A 16,147-nucleotide genomic window follows, 5' to 3' on the forward strand; every position below is an offset into this window, starting at 1 on the left:
TCTCCTAAGAGGCCTTCCTACATCCTGTTTTCAGTCCTTCGTCCATACTCCAAGATGCAGCCAAAGCAGTCCTCCCAAAAGACATATCAGATTTGACTAGAACCCCTCATTGGCCCCCTGTGGGTTTTTAAATGATCTCTTTAAAAAAAAAAAAAAAGATTTATTTGACAGACGAAGAGAGAGAGGGCTAGAACAAGCAGGGGAGTGGGAGAGGGAGAAGCAGGCTCCCTGCTGAGGATACCAGGACCCTGGATGACGAGCTGAGTGGAAGGTAGATGCTTCCCTGACTGAGCCACCCAAGAGCCCCAGCCCCCTGTGATTTTTAAGATAAAGCAGCGGTTCACAACTGGGAGTGATTTTTGCCCCCTGGAGGGGACATTAGACAATATCTGGACCTGCTTGTAATCTGGTCCTTGTCTACTATTTTGTCTCAGCTCTCTGCAGTTCTTAGAGGAATAGCTGAGGCCAACCTGAACAATGCAGTCTCCTGAGCACATTCTGGGGTTCTGCAGCTCTGTCTGTAGGCCTGGAATCCCCATCCCTATATCTATATAATCCATTTGGCAAAGTCTCATTGATTCTTCAAACGTCCCCTCCTCTGGACTTCTACAGCACCTCACATGTCATGTGATGCAGCACTAGTTACTGGTGTGTCTCCCTGTCTAGCTGGGACCTGCCTGGGAACAAGTCTGTGTCCTTTCTTTGTTCCCTGGGACCAGCACAGCACCAAGCTTATAGTGGGTAAGTTAATTCTTGAATATATCACTTACCCACTGATCTAACCCATCCTTCACCCTTAAAGCAAGTTAGCTTCCTAAAAAAACAATCTGTAGGAAGGAGGGAGGGATGAATAGGTAGGGCACAGAGGATTTTTAGGATGGTGAAACTACTCTGTATAATACTGTAATGCAGGTCATATACATCCATTATACATATGTTATATATTTTGTCCAAACCTATACGATGTACATCAGGAGTGAACCCTAGGGTAAACTATTTTTTTGGGATTTGGGGTGATTATGTGTCGATGTAGGTTCATCAGTTGGAACAAATGAACCACTCTGGTGGGGATGCAGATAGCGTGGGGGCCGCGGGGGTGTTACATGAATAGGGATGGGGGTATATGGGAAATCTTTGTCCTCAACTCAATTTTGTTGTGAATCTAAAACTGTTCCAAAAACATAGTGTTTAAGAAAAACAAAAACAAAATCTAATCATGCCCTTTTCTGACTCAAAGAAGTTCAGCGACCTCCTTTGCCTTCGAAGTAAAGTCCTAACCTCCTTAAAGCTTGGTGTCCAAGGACTTCTGTAGTCTGGTCTTAGCCTGCCTTTTCAGTTTCATGCCCCCTCTGTTTCCTCCAGGCCTGACCTGCAGGCACTCTGTGGCTCCCAGAGTCTGTCCGGTGCTCCCATCTCCTCCTCAGAGAGGTCTTCCTATCCCACCTCCTCCTCAGAGAGGTCTTCCTGATCTGGGATCTCACAAATAGTTCTTGTTATCTCTCATCCTTGTGCCTGAGCACAAAACGTCTCATCAAGGCTCAGCTCCAGGAGAGGGATGGGGGCTTCTTCCAGCAAAGCCCAGCACTGGATGAGGGCTCCATAAATACTGGCAGCTCTCTTGGGGAGCAGGAGCCACATGGGTGCAGAGAATCACCATCTCTGCCTTTCAGAACAACTTTGAGATTTTATAGATTCTCTCTCACTTCTTTTTTTTTTAAATCATTTTTTAAAATTTATTTTCAGGGGTGCCTGGGTGGCTCAGTGGGTTAAGCCGCTGCCTTCGGCTCAGGTCATGATCTCGGAGTCCCACATCGGGCTCTCTGCTCAGCAGGGAGCCTGCTTCCCTACCTCTCTCTGCCTGCCTCTCTGTATACTTGTGATCTCTCTCTGTCAAATAAATAAAATCTTTAAAAAAATTAAAAAAAATAAAATAAAATTTATTTTCAGCATAACAGTGTTTATTGTTTTTGTACCACACCCTCTCTCTCACTTCTTGACACCACAGGATACTTCTTCCTCTAGATTCAATCTTAACTCCCTCAGCTGCCTTACCTGGCCCAGCTCTTGCACCCTGTTTTCTCCTCTTGTCATGAGCCTTCACCTTCTGCACAGATTGTGGAGCTCACAGGATAGGATCAAACCCTCTGACGTGAGTTACCATAAACAGATACACCTGTAAAGCTTGGTTTCTGTTCTGAGGTCCTCTGTGACCCTTTAATTCACTCCTGCCCACAGCAGCATCCCACTGTGTGCAGGACTTACCCACCTGCAGGAAGCAGGTTCCAGGCTGGGTGCCCTCAGGCAGAGAGGCATTGTAGAAAGTCCTCTGGAACTGGGGCTCATTATCATTCACATCTTGTAGGGCCACACTGACTGTGGCAGACGAGGCAAGGGGAGGCAAGCCCCCATCTGTGGCCACCACAATCAGCTGTGGCTGAGGTTCCAACTCATAGTCCAGCGAGGCAGCCGTGGTAATGATGCCTGAAGTGGGGTCGATGGAAAACCAGCGGGTGTTGGCACCAGGGGCCAGGCTGTAGGTGACCTGACCATTACTGCCCTGGTCAGGATCCCGGGCCATCACTCGCACCACGAAGCTGCCAGGCAGTGCAACTTCAGGAAGGGGCTCAGGTCGGTAGAGCTGACGGTCAAAGGTAGGCGCATTGTCATTGACATCGGTGACATGCAGCACAAAGGTAGCCTCTGCCCGCAGTGGGGGTGAGCCTGAGTCTGTGGCGGTAACCCGCAAGTTATAGGCATCCCTCTCCTCCCGATCCAGCTGCCGAGCCACGCACACCAGGTAGATGACACTGTCCTGAGTGCTGAGGGCAAAATGGCCCTCTCCACCCTCCAGGGAAACATTGACATGAGCAAAGTCACCATCATCTGGGTCTGACACAGAGATGCGAGCAACAAGCTGGCCCGGTGGGGCCGCCTCAGACACTCGTGGGGAGCCATCAGCGCTCAAGAAGATGACAGTCATGGAGGGCTGATTGTCGTTGGCATCTCGCACGTTCACAGTCACAAAGGCTGAGCCCAGCTCAGGGTGCGCCCCACCATCCCGTGCCTGCACCACCAGTTCATGGACCCGCCGTTGCTCAAAGTCCAGCGGCCGCTCCAGCCGCAGCAGTCCTGTGTGTGCGTCAATGGAGAAGGGCCCATCACCCTCACTCTGCCTCCGGTTGATCTCATAAGTCACAGCCCCATTGGCACCAGCATCGGCATCAGATGCATACACCTGCAAGACAGGACTGCCAGGGGCCAGGCTCTCAGACACCACAGCGTGATAGCGGCTCTGATTAAAAGCTGGGGCATGGTCATTGATGTCCAGCAGTGTCACATCCAGCAGGGCCTGGGCCCTCCGGGGGGGTGAACCACCGTCATAGGCCTCCAGTTGCAGCATGTAGTGTGAGCGGTTCTCTCGGTCCAGCTCACCGGTAACTACCAGTTCTGGCACGGGGGCCCCATCTGGACCAGGACGCGTCTCCAGCTGGAAGGTCTCTCCAGCTCCATCACCGGACAGTGCATAACCCTGGGTTCCTAGGCGGCCAGCATCTGCATCACGAGCAGGCTCCAGCGGGTATCGGGTGCCACGAGCTGTATGTTCAGGTATCTGCAGGGCAGCCCGAGCCTGTGGGAAGGCTGGAGCGTGGTCATTGATGTCAGCCACTCGCACAGTCACTTCTACGGTGGCACCGTCAGGAGTGACTGCAGTGAATCGGTAGCGATCTCGCCGCTCACGGTCCAAGACGCGGGCTGTACGGACCACTCCGCTGTGTTCATCAATGGCCAGGTCTGTGCCCACCCCGCTGCCCTCTTGGGCAGAGATGAAGTACATGGGAGGTGCTGCTGTGCCTGGTGGAAGCCCTGCACTGATGTCCCCAATCAGTGTGCCTGCCGGCTGCTCCTCATCAATCTGTAGGTCCAAGCTCCCCGCCTGACCCCAGGCACCTGACACCCTGGCCCCCAGTAGCAGCAGCAGCAGCAGCAGTGGCACCAGGGGGGGCCTGGAGCTCTGCATGCCAGTGCAGGAAGGTGCAATGCCCGCCTCCTTCTGCATGACAGGGACAGTCCAGTTATGACTTGGGCTCCAGCTCCAGACCAGGCGCCAGGCCTGGCTTGATCTCAGGCTTTGAATCAGGTCCAGCTTGGGCCCTGGCTCCAGCTCAGGCTCCCTGACCTGGGAGAAAAGCAGAAGGGAAAAGGTCATGGTTGGATGGTGGGGCGTGGAATCAATGGTCCAGGGAGACTGGGGATCTATGCCACAGTGAAACTCTGGCATGTTCAGCCCCTCTGTGGAGCATTTGTGCTGCCGCACATCCATCTCAGACCCAAGAAACTCCTGCTTCAGAATTCCTTAGCACCTATTCCAGTCTTACCCTGGCAGGTCCCCATCCCACCCTAACCTCCCCCTATCTCCAGCAGGTTGTTTTGTTCTTATTGTTCAGGTCTCAACGTCCTTGGACTCCCTTCCTTTCATGTCTGGACTTAAAAATATGGCCAATCTTTTCTCATTTTTCCTCTTATTCAGGACTAAAGGTAACTATGTGCTTTTGGTAACCTTACCTGAATCATCAACCTTCACCTTCAACCATTATATTCTTGTAAAACATATAATGCATATATGTAAAACATTACATGTGTAAAACATGTAATATAAAAATGTCTTATATATTACATGTGTGTTTTATATATAAAATACATATATGTTATATGTTTTACATATATATAATAGAAGTATATAGGAATTCCAGTATAGAGGAATATGTATATATTCCCTCAACATCACTTCCCTCTCCATTCAACAAGGGATTGGGCACACATGAGTGACTAAAGGAAACAGTCCCTGATTTCAGGGATGTCACAGTCCAGGGACTGGACAAGTAATTACAAGTGTGAGAAGGGCTGTAAGAAGTACAGGTAGCTCTGAAGGCATATATAGAAGAGGGGCTTGCCATAGTCAGGGAGTCAGGGAGAACTTCTCTGAGTACGTGACCTCCAAGTCAGGATCTACCTAAAGAGTAGGTGTTGGCTAGGCAGTGGTGGGCAGCAAAAGGGGGTTACAGAAAGGAGAGAGTATTCAGAAGAGGGAACAGACAGACAGTGGGAAGGCCTACGGTCTATAGTGAAGAAAGGGCTGAGAGTGTTTGGGGGTGAAAAGGGACAATGTGTGTGAGGTGTAGAGGGGTGGAGTGCTGGGGGGAGGGAGTATGAAATGGGGCAGGGACTCAGAAGTCATAAGGATGATTTGGATTTATTTCTAGGGGCAAATGGAAGCCACAAAAGCATTTGAAGAAGAGGTGTTGTGATATGAATACATTTTGTGACTATCTCTATAGATAGGTGCCCTTTGGAAAACGAAACCCATGCACATGGGACCACTATCTTAGGGCAGCCCCTATAACACACTTGTGGGGAGTGTAGGTGATGGCGGTGTTTTGATGGTGACTTGGATGAATGTTAGCAATCAAATGGTGAGAAGTGGATAGGTCTGCAGGAAGCTCAGGAGGTAGAAACAGGCGGGTTTTGATGACTGCTTAAAGGCAGGAGATGAGGGATTATGAGAAGTCAAGGGTGATAGGCAAATTTCTGTCCTTAACCATCAACTAGAAAAAGGTATTCTTAACTGGCCAGAGAGGGAGACAAAAGAAACCCAGAGAAGGCCAGTGCCTCTGAGGCTCAGGGGAGCCAGGGTTTCAAATACTGAATAAGTTCAAGAGGGAGGAGACCTCAAGCCCCATAATGAAGGCCTTAGTGACGGAGGGAGAGGAGCATCAGTGGAGAGGTTGCCCGTTCTGCAAGTTGGTTCATTTTCCTTGTTTCTCACTTCTCACATCCTCCTCCCTCCATGCCATGAGGCTTCCTCTCCTGTGACAAGGCTCTCACTAGGCTTCCAATCATCTCATGCTCTACATCCAATGAACCACTTTTTTTTTTTTTTTAAATCTCCCTCTTACTGGATCATTCTGGAACGCTGAATCACTGGTCATTGGCTTCTTGGAGCCTACTCCTCCTGGCTTCACATGGTAACACCCCACCTTTTGCTTCCATTGTACTTCTCTGTCCACCCCTCAATTTCCTACACAAGTTCTTCTTCCTCTGCCCATCCCTCAAAAATTGGTGCTGTTCATGGGACACCTGGGTGGCTCAGTGGGTTAAGCCTCTGCCTTCGGCTCAGGTCATGATCTCAGGGTCCTGGGATTGAGTCCCATGGCGGGCTCTCTGCTCAGCGGGGAGCCTGCTACCCCCTCTCTCTCTGCCTGCCTCTCTGCCCAGCTGTGATCTCTCTCTCTCTGTCAAATAAATAAATAAAATCTTAAAAAAAAATTGGTGCTGTTCAGGCCTCAATTCTGGGCCACATCTTTTTCAACTCTCCTCCCTATTCTGCCTGGGTAATCTTATCTATTCCTGATTCAATTGCATCAGTTATTTCTTTTTTAAAAGATTTTATTTATTTGTCAGAGAGAGAGAGAGAGCACAAGCAGACAGAGTGGCAAGCAGAGGCAGAGGGAGAAGCAAGCTCCCCGCTGAGCAAGGAGCCCCATGTGGGACTCAATCCTGAGACTCTGGGATCATGACCCGAGCCAAAGGCAAGCCAGCTTAACCAACTGAGGTATCCCTGTATCATTTATTTTTTATGCCACTATTGCTGACGCCTTTCCAGTTTCCTTCCACTTCCAGCTCTGGAGACACATGGCCAGCTATATACTGGACTTCCTTCACAACATATCTGTAACCCTCTCCTCAAGCTGACTTTCTTCCTCCATTCTCTATACTGTGAGCAGCACCACCACTCAGAAACTCCTTGCTTCCTTGCTTTTCTTCAGTCTGATTTCCAGTTAGTTATTGAAACCAGACCATCCCAATGAGACATGTCTCAAGTCCGCCCTTTCCTCTTTCTTTTGCACCGCCACTGTCCGGTCTGAGCACTGTCATCTCTCCTTTTGATTCCTACAATAGTCCTAACTGCTCCCCCTGCCTCCTGGCTTGGACCGTCTGACCAATCTCCACCTGACCAGAGTTATCCACATAGCTTTCACTAAATCACTCCTGAAGAGAGGCTTCCAAGGGTCCCCCATTACTGATAGCAGAAAACTGCTGCCCCTCTCCATAAAAAAAAAAAATGCAGATACACATACACACAAACCATATCTGCAGTTTCAGGGGGTTCATGGACACTAGGTGTAAAACTTCTAACCCAAAAGATAAAGTACAATTTCCTTAATCTATCTTCCTGCTCTGAGCCCTGCTGCCTCTCCAGAGCACCCCCCCTTTTACTGTCCTCCACCACACCCTGCATCCCAACACTAAAGCCATCTCCAAGCTCCTTCCCACTCCTTGCCCTGTATGTACTACTCTCTTGTCCTGAGATACCCTTTAAATATCCTTTCCAAGTGGCCATCTCCTACTCAGACTTCAAGATCTGGTTCAAATGCCCTGTCTTCTTGAAATTTTCCGTGACATCTCTCTCCCCACACTTGCAGGAGCCCCTCCTACCCTCTATTGGACTCCCACTGCTGTTGGTCACGCTGACAACAAACTGCGCAGCAGCCCTGAACTGCAGGCCCTTTGAGGGCAGCAAGTTCATGGTCTTGGTTGTCTCTGTCCAGCACAGTGTGAGCAGTCAATCAGTGTTGAATGCATGGTCAGAGCCTTTTAATTCTACACAACCGCACTCACATGTTGACGCAGACAGAAACATCTGTGGACATGCCAACTCAGATGACAAACACAATGAGAGCCTGTGTCCCTGAGGCAACATGGTCCGTCCTGTGGCTACAGAAGTGTGTCCTCAGGTTTAATGTATTAGCTCTGCTTTAGGCCTGCCTGTCCTCCCAAGGGAGTTTCTGACCTCTTGCTTACACTTCCAACCCCATCTCTCCCACCTGTGTGAGGCAATAAAAAGAGCAGGGATTCTAGAGTTTGAGTTATTTTCCAATCTAGATGGTTCTGTGAGAATTAGAGGCAATGGAAGCAAAGAGCCTAGAGCTGAGCGGGTACCATCCTCCTGGTAGATGGATCCCTTCATCCTGGGCTTCAGCATTCTGGGGTTCTCTGCACTAAGACCCCTGTCCTTGGGGACTCAAGTCTGAGGAGCTCATGGAATTGCCACATGGGATAACAGGTCAGAGGAATTCAGAACAAGGAGGTCTGAGTGAGCATAGGTCTGACTCAGTGGAGGGAGAGGCTGAGTATACAGGGACGGCCCAGGGGCCCAGGTCAGTGATGTAGGTCTAGAGACTGGGTTAGGGGTCAAGGTGTTAGAATTGGTCCTATTCATTTAATCTATCAGTGGAGAGCAAGCAGTTATGATTGGTGGGGAGAGAAGATAATGGACAGTGAGGTCAGTGTTTTTATTACTATATTATAGTTCTCTGACTCCCCATCCAGAGACAGAATGTCAGCTTTGTGAAGGCCAGGATGATATCCCATCTGCCTTTGTGTGTAGCACAGAGTATGGTAGGTGATCAATATGTTTTCTGAACGAAACGATGTATGAATGATATATGATAAAAGCTCAGGAGACTGATCAGCCTTGAAGAGGAGGGACTCAGGCCCAGACAGATGCCCCTTCTCCAATATGTGCAGAGCCTGCCCTCCTTATCACCCAACCTGGGTTCTTGTCCAGAGCACTGTGTGTCTCACTGTGGACACACAACGGTGCCTACTCACAAAGTCATGGACCCCCACACAGCCAGATACACAGATGTACAGATTCAGATATAGACCGGCACAGTCAACACATACATATACGGTCAGGGGCCACTTTAACATATATGCAGATATGCACATATGCAGATACCCCTCCTTACGGAGAAGTGTATTTTCACACACACAAATGGGATAGTCATTCCCACAGATCTTGTCTCTCCACTCCACCCCCTGCCCTACCAACACACATGCAGGCATTCAGAGGGACCCACACAGGCATGCTTTTGTGCACACAGAAAGACAACTTTCTCACAGGCCTCGCATGGACAGGCACATTCCCGTGATACCCTCCCGCACACATACACACAGGCATACTCAGATACACCCTCCCTCCCACGTATGCAGACAGATGCACTTCCACGTGTGCACAGACACAGCGGCAGGCACGCGCGCACACACTTGAAGACCCACCCACGCACAGGCATGCTCTCACACATGCTGCCGGGGCACTCGTGGTCAGCTCTGTGGCTGCAGCTGTGACCTTTCGGTCCCTGGGGCCTCTGTCTGGACTGTGCCTCATCACTTCCTGCTCCAAGGCTTCCAGTTCCAAACTTGCACTCCAGACTCTCTCCAGAGACCGTCTCATCCTCTCTCCAGCTCTCCTCTCAGCACCATCTCCCCATCTGTCCAGTGCTTCTCACTGCCTCTTCCCCAGCACTTGCTCCTCCTCCCTGTTCCTGTCTCTTTCCCTCTCCAGGTCTGTCCTGTCCCTTCCCCCAGATCTGGCCTCACCTGACACCTGTCTCCTGCCCAGACCTGTCTTCTTCCTTCCCCCAGATCAGTCACTTCTTTCCCACCCAGTTGTGCCTTACTGCATGCCCTCACTGTCCCGGTCCTGTTGCTCTGTCCTCTGGCTCCATCCTGCTCTCCCCCTCTAGCCCCACATCTGGGCCTCTGGAACCACAGCTGGTTCTCATTAGGAGGGGGAGGGGCAAGGCTGTTCATTGGGGCTTGCAATGTGATGTCAATCCTCCCCCCACCACAGCCTGTGTGTCTACAGGACCTGGGAGCAGGGGGAACATGGGAGAGGAAAGAGAGGTGGGTTGGGGGGGAGAAGCAGGGGGAGCATAAGGGAAGGGGGTGCTACAGAAGGAAGTAGAGGAGTGGCGGAGGTACAGAAGGGAAGCAGGCTGGGGGAGCTGGCACCACCTAGGCCTCCTCCCTCAACTTCCTGTCCTAGGGCCAGGGAGGGGCAGGGACCAGAAAGACAAGGCTTGGTGGGGGGGGGGGGGGGGGGGGGGGACGACAACGACTACTAGAAAAGCAGATTGATGCAAAAGTGGCAGAAGAGGGTAGCCTTGGTAAGCAAAGGGAAGGCCAAGCATAATGGGGAGAAGAGACTGAGAATGCCGGTGGGGTGCTTGGGGGTAAGCCTGCAGGAGAGTGAGCTAGTGTGACAAAAGAGAGAGCACCTGTGTGGCAAAGGGCAAAGGAGAGGGGGTGCTACAGTCAGAGAGGGGAGCGAAGTCAGAGCCAGCTACAGCTAGCCTGGAGAGGAGTGCGGAGGTAAACAGAGGTGTGAGGCAGAGCTGTGCTGGGGTACAGAGAGGAGGGTGAAGAAGGGAAGGACGGGAAGGGAGGAGAAGGCAGATAAACTGGCTTCCCAGGGTATCCCTGAGACAGCCCACGGGAAGGCTACTGCGTCCCTCCTGAGAACTGGTGCCCAGGAGCCACTTCAGAGAGAGGCTGGGGACAGATATGAGTCAGGGAAAAGCCTCTTTTTTTTTTTTTTTTAAAGATTTTATTTATTTATTTGACAGAGAGAGATCACAAGTAGACAGAGAGGCAGGCAGAGAGAGAGAGAGAGAAGCAGGCTCCCCACTGAGAAGAGAGCCCGATGCGGGGCTCGATCCCAGGACCCTGAGATCATGACCTGAGCCGAAGGCAGCGGCTTAACCCACTGAGCCACCCAGGCGCCCCAGGGAAAAGCCTCTTTTCTGAACTTTTACAATGTGCTGGGCTCTATGCCAGGCAGTTCACAGACAGTATCTCATGTAATCACAAGAACCCTAGAAGGAAGGTGTCCTGTCTTCCACTGAGGAAACAGGCTTAGCATGAAAAAAATTTCCTGAGTTAACACAGCCCCAGTTTGATCCCAAGACTATGCACTCCATGTTGCCTGTGATGCGGGGAGAAGGGAGAGATGGAGAAAGGGAGAAATGACAGACGAGCTGAAGGGATGGAATCCTAGCAAGACAATGGAAGCCTGAAGAAGAGAACCCATGGGAGGAGGGAGACCAGGTATGATGTGTCTGTGACAGCCCAGGTCAGTAGCAGTGGGATCAAGAAGACACAGATAAAAGAGGTGAGGTTGACAAGACTTGGCCACTAACCCTTTGAGAAGGGTTGTGGAATGGAAGGGTCCAGATTGACTTCCAGGGTTTTGGCCTGGTTACTAAAGTGGTGCCATTAGGACACCACAGAGGAGAGAAGCCGTTTCTCAGGTGCCCACTGGGATTGCCATGTGGTGATGTCCCAGGCACAGTTGGCTTTCCAGGTCTAGAGCCTGGGAGAGAGGTCTGGTTTAGAGATAGGGATTTGGACAAATCCAGGAGTAACTGAAAACCGTGGGCATGGAGACCCATCAGCTAGGGTGTGCAGAGGGAGAAGAGTCTAGGGTAGTACCCTGTGGAGGAGTCACATTTAAGGGGTAGACTGAAGAGACCTTAATTCTTCTTGGAGAAGAAAAAAAAAAAAAAAGAGGAGGCAGTATCACAGAAGTTAAGGGAGTAAATATTTCAACAAGAAGGGAGGGATCGATAGTGTCTAGGCTGCTGAGACTTCAGATAGGATGTGGGCTGAGGAGTGGCCATTGATTTTAGCAGTAAGGCGTTCACTGGAGATCTGGGGAGAATAGTTTCAGGAGAGTCCAAAGGGTGCAAGCTTCCTGCAGTAGGGAATGATAGCGAATAAATCAACTAAACAACCCCCCCCCCCCCAGACCAGATGTCAGCATAGAGCAATTCATCAATACACACTGCACTTCTACAATAGGGAGGCAATATATCACAATAGGGTAGGACAGGACAGGGGTGCAGATGTGGACTCGGGGGCCAAACCAAATGGGTTCTGCCCAGCTTCACACTTTCTAGCTGTGTAACCTCTGGCAAGCCACTCAGTTTCTCAATGCTTCTAGTCTTCCTTACTAAACAGGGACAATAATGTTACTTAGTATGCTGTGTTTGTGGTTAGAATGGTGTCTGGCAGATAGTTCTTGTTTTGAAAGTGCACAGTGTGATTTGAAGATGGGCTCTGCTGTGAGGCAGACTTCAGTGCAAATTCTGACTCTGCCATTTACAGTGAAGCCCTTGGGTGAGTTGTTCGCCTTTCTCAGTTTCCTCCTCTGTAATGTGGGGATTAAAAGTGGCCCCTCTTTAAATGGTTGGCAGGAGAGTTAAATGAAAGAATGTTACCAAAACTTAGCACATGTCCTGGCCCACAGTGAGGGGTTAGTAAATCTCAGCTGCTGTGGTTGTGCGCCAGCACACAGAATAACCCCAGACAAGTGTAGCTCACAGATGAGGAAACTAGGTCTCAGCGGGTGGCAGAGAGATGGCAGACACAGCTCTGATGGACTCCAAAGCTAGTGCATTGTTACCGTATATTGCTTCTCTGCTGGAAGGCTCAGAATGCCCTGATGTCACTGGCCAGACAGCACAACAGGGAAGGAGAACAAGCAAAATTCTGTTATAGAATAACCTCGGCAGCATGCACAAGGTAGGTTAAAGGAGATCCGGTGTTGAGGAAACTGCCAGGCAGGCAGAGGGTCAGGTGGGCATGGAGCCAGGTGGTGAGACAGGAGAACAGGATCAGAGGAGCTTGGAGGTTTCTAGGAGACATAGAGAAAATGGGGGAGAGGCAAGCTCAGGGAAGCATGTGAACAGGACTTCATTAATTAATTGATTCAACAAACATCTATTGAAGAGGCTGGGCCGACCATCATACCCAAGCAGTAGAGATAAAGCAGTGACTTGGACAGATGGGAAGTCATGCCTTTGTTGGTGTTCATAATTAGGCAGGGCAGGGTGGGGAGCAAGGGGTGGTGTGTGAGGGGAGCAAGGGCCTCTTCCTCAGTCTGACCCTGACAATCAGAGTCTGGGTTGCAGGGGAGGCCAGTGAGACTGGAGCAAGCAGAGGAAGGAGAATATAGCAGCAACCAGAGATATCAAGAGGAAGAACAAGTGTAGGGATGTGAAAGACTGGAGGGCAGAAACCATTAGGGGGACTGAGATGTTGGAAGTAAACTACAAGTAGTAACAGATGAATACTTAACAGTTGTTTTCTTTCTGAATTCTCAAACAACTCTCTTTATGTTATCTACATTTTCACCCAAGGAAAGGAGAGCTCAGAGAAGCTAAGGTCAGTCAGGTGGCAAACGATGTAGCTGGAAGGTCAGAGGGGTAGCCTCCACCCATCTCCTTCCTTCTCTTTCCTCCTTCCCCTTCTCCTTCCTCATCAGCCAAAAGGGTGGTTGCCTCTCTAGGCTCTGAGAGATAACAGCTCCTTCTATGAGCAGCTTAGAGAGAGAGAAACATAAACAAGGACATTCTAGTGTGCTAAAGGAACACAAAGGGGCATCCTGACGCATGCTTGGGGTTTCGGTCTGACTGATGGGAGGAGGTGCTCTCTCACCGGGGGACACAGGAACTGAGAAGTAGCCCCTCTCAAGTGTCAGTAGTTGAAAATTTCTCAAGTGTCAGTAGTTGAAAATTTCGGTGTCAGAGGGTTACCCAGGAAACACGGACCCTGGAGCAGGAGGACAGGGCAGGCAGCAGGAAGCCAGGAAGAAGATGGGATCCAACAGCATGAACCCCTGGGAGGGGCTTTTGCTTGCAGGTCCCAGGGCATCATCCAGTCTTGTTACCACTGAAAAGCTGAAGAGGGAACAAGTGTCTGGGAACCTGACACAGGGAGAGGTAAGACAAGGGGTGCCAGGATTTGGGAGGGTCCAGAGTGGGTGAGCGTGAGGGGTGTTGGAGGGAGGAGCAGCCTACGGCACCTCCCAGGAAGGGGGCTTGCTCTGGAGCAGAGCAGATGGTGGGCACTGTAGTGCCTTGTGGTAGGACACAGCTTCCTCATTTTCCTCTCCCTCCAGGAGAGGAATATATTTGGTGCAATATATTTGGATCTGCAAATTTCTGGTGCTCCTTAAATAATTTGCCAAACCAAATGAAAGAGAAATAAAGTACAGAGAAGGAAAGGAAGAAGATCCAGGAAAAGAGAAGCTCAAGTGAAAGGTAGAGAGGAGGGCATACGGTGAGGAAGGATAGTTGGTGGGGGAAGGGAGTGGAAATGCCTCAAGTGGGATACATGGGTATGTATGGAAATGTCTTGATTGTGTAGGCTGCTGAGACCACATGTCAGTCTTTTGAAAAGTGAATGAGGGTGAAGTATGTGCAGTGAGGGGCCTCATTTACTCATTTACTTGTTCATTGCCATGAATGGGAATGTGGAAGGCCCCTGGGGACATAACAAATATAACATGCAACTGTGCCATCAAGATGCCCCAGCCCAGTCAAAGACACAGAACAGGGAAGAGGCAATGACAAGAGTGAGACGAGAGGATCCCTAGCCTACTTGGTGAGTCAGGAGAGGTAGGGTTTAGGACTAGATCTGAGGATGGGAAGGGGCTAGCCAGAAGAAGAGGGGAGTGAAGGGCTTTTTTGGGCCGAGAGCAGTGTGAGCTAAAGGCCAGAAGCATGGAAGAATACAGTGTCTCTGAGGAACTACAAGGAATTCGGTATGGCTAGAACTTGCAATGTGAGGAAGGTAGGGAAATGAGACAGATGATGAGGCTGGGGAAGCTGGACAGAGTCAGATCCTGAGGGATCTCATAAGCCTCAATAAAGTAGAGAGTTCACCCAAGACAATGGAAAGATACTGCAGAATACTGTGCAGGGAATGCATGGCTGGACTTGCACTTTAGAGAGATCCCTCTTGCTGCAATGAAAAAAAAAAAAAACGGACTGGAAGGGGGAAGAGCAGAAGTCAAGGGAGAAAAGTTAGGAGACTCTTGCAGTAATTTATGTGGAAGAATGGTGAGGTGAGTGCAGTAGCTGGGGCCATGGAGCAAAGGGGATGGGATGCCAGAGAGAGCTGAAAAGGAGTTAGGACCAGCAGGTTCCGGTGACTTTTTGGGTTGGAAAAAGACATGTGGCGAAGGATTTGGGTGCAGTTAATTTATGGATGTGTATCCTGATAACTGAGTAGAGATGGTGGTTTGGGAGAGGAAGGAATGAGTTCAGGTTTGGACATTTAGGGGCTTGTGAGCTATATAGCAAAGATCATGTAGGAAGCAGATATGGAGGTCTGGAAGTCAGAAGAGAGGTCTGGAAGAGGTAGATATTTGGGAGTCAGACTATACGCGTGATAAAGCCCTGGAAATAAATGTGATGGATTATCTAGAGCAGTGTCTACAGTCAGAAAATGAGGAGATCCAAGTCAGAACCCTAAGGAATGGTAAGATTTAGGGGCTCCCCAAGGGAGCCCTCAAAGCAGAGTGAGAAGGAATAGTGAGGAGGACCTCTGGGTGAGAGATGCACGGACTCTACCTTATTGTAACCATCTGTTTATCTGCCTGTCTCCTCCACTGAGGTTTAAACTTCCTGAGGGTAGGAATACTGTCTTCTCTCATAGTATTCCCATCACCTAGCAGTGTGGTTGGCACTTGAGAGCTCACTAAATGTGGACAGAATAAAATGGTGGCTCAGAAGCCAAAAGACAAGAGTGGCTCAAAGAGAAAAGAATGATCAACAATGTCGGACCATGCCAAGGGGTCAAGCAGTTGATGACTTTTGAAAAGAACTCTAGTTTTGGCAGTTGAGAAGTCGCTTTCTCTTAGGAGAGCCATTATACTAACCAGAAGGGCAGGAAAGGGGAAGTGGGAACAGCTCCATGCAGAAGACGCTTTCACAGCGAAGCAAAGTGAAAGCTCACTTTTCAGACACTCTTTGGCCACTCTTTGTCCCACTGTTCTTGAGCCCACCCATCCCACAAAGTCTCAACCCAAATTCTCAACCACACCAACTCATTGGCTTAGCTCACTGGGGATTACCGAGTTAAGGGAGGCAGGGGAGACTGGAGGCTCTGTGTGTGCTCACAGGAGGACGGGGTATAAAGGGAGACACTGGAGACATGGATAAGACACAGCATAACTAGTTGAGTGAGGTCCCCATGGAGGTGGGAGAGGATGGGTAAAGTAGCCTTAAATAGAAGAGACACCTCTTCATAATTTTAGGAAAGGCGAAAAGACTGAGGAGAATGCAGATAAATTTGAGGAAGTAGGCAAGAAGCTAAGGGAATTCAAACTGGATGGCCTCCACACTTTTCTCAGTGAGTGAGACCAGGTTATCTACTCTTACTGCCTCCCTCAGTGAGTGAGACAAGGTTATCTACTCTTACTGCCTCCACATCCATTCTTCCACTGAGCCCTGCTGAC

General features: G+C 50.0%; 1 protein-coding gene across 1 annotated transcript in view; it reads right to left on the reverse strand.

Annotated features, from left to right (window-relative positions):
• The window catches only part of DCHS1 (dachsous cadherin-related 1), a 46,585-nt gene that overhangs the window by 17,179 nt on the left and 13,259 nt on the right, over positions 1-16,147 (reverse strand). Inside the window, 1 exon segment of the mRNA XM_047690479.1 lies at positions 2,267-4,177. Within this exon segment, the coding sequence (XP_047546435.1) occupies positions 2,267-4,177 (1,911 nt within the window).

Source organism: Lutra lutra, chromosome 10 (assembly GCF_902655055.1).
Source record: "Lutra lutra chromosome 10, mLutLut1.2, whole genome shotgun sequence".
Taxonomy (NCBI): domain Eukaryota; kingdom Metazoa; phylum Chordata; class Mammalia; order Carnivora; family Mustelidae; genus Lutra; species Lutra lutra.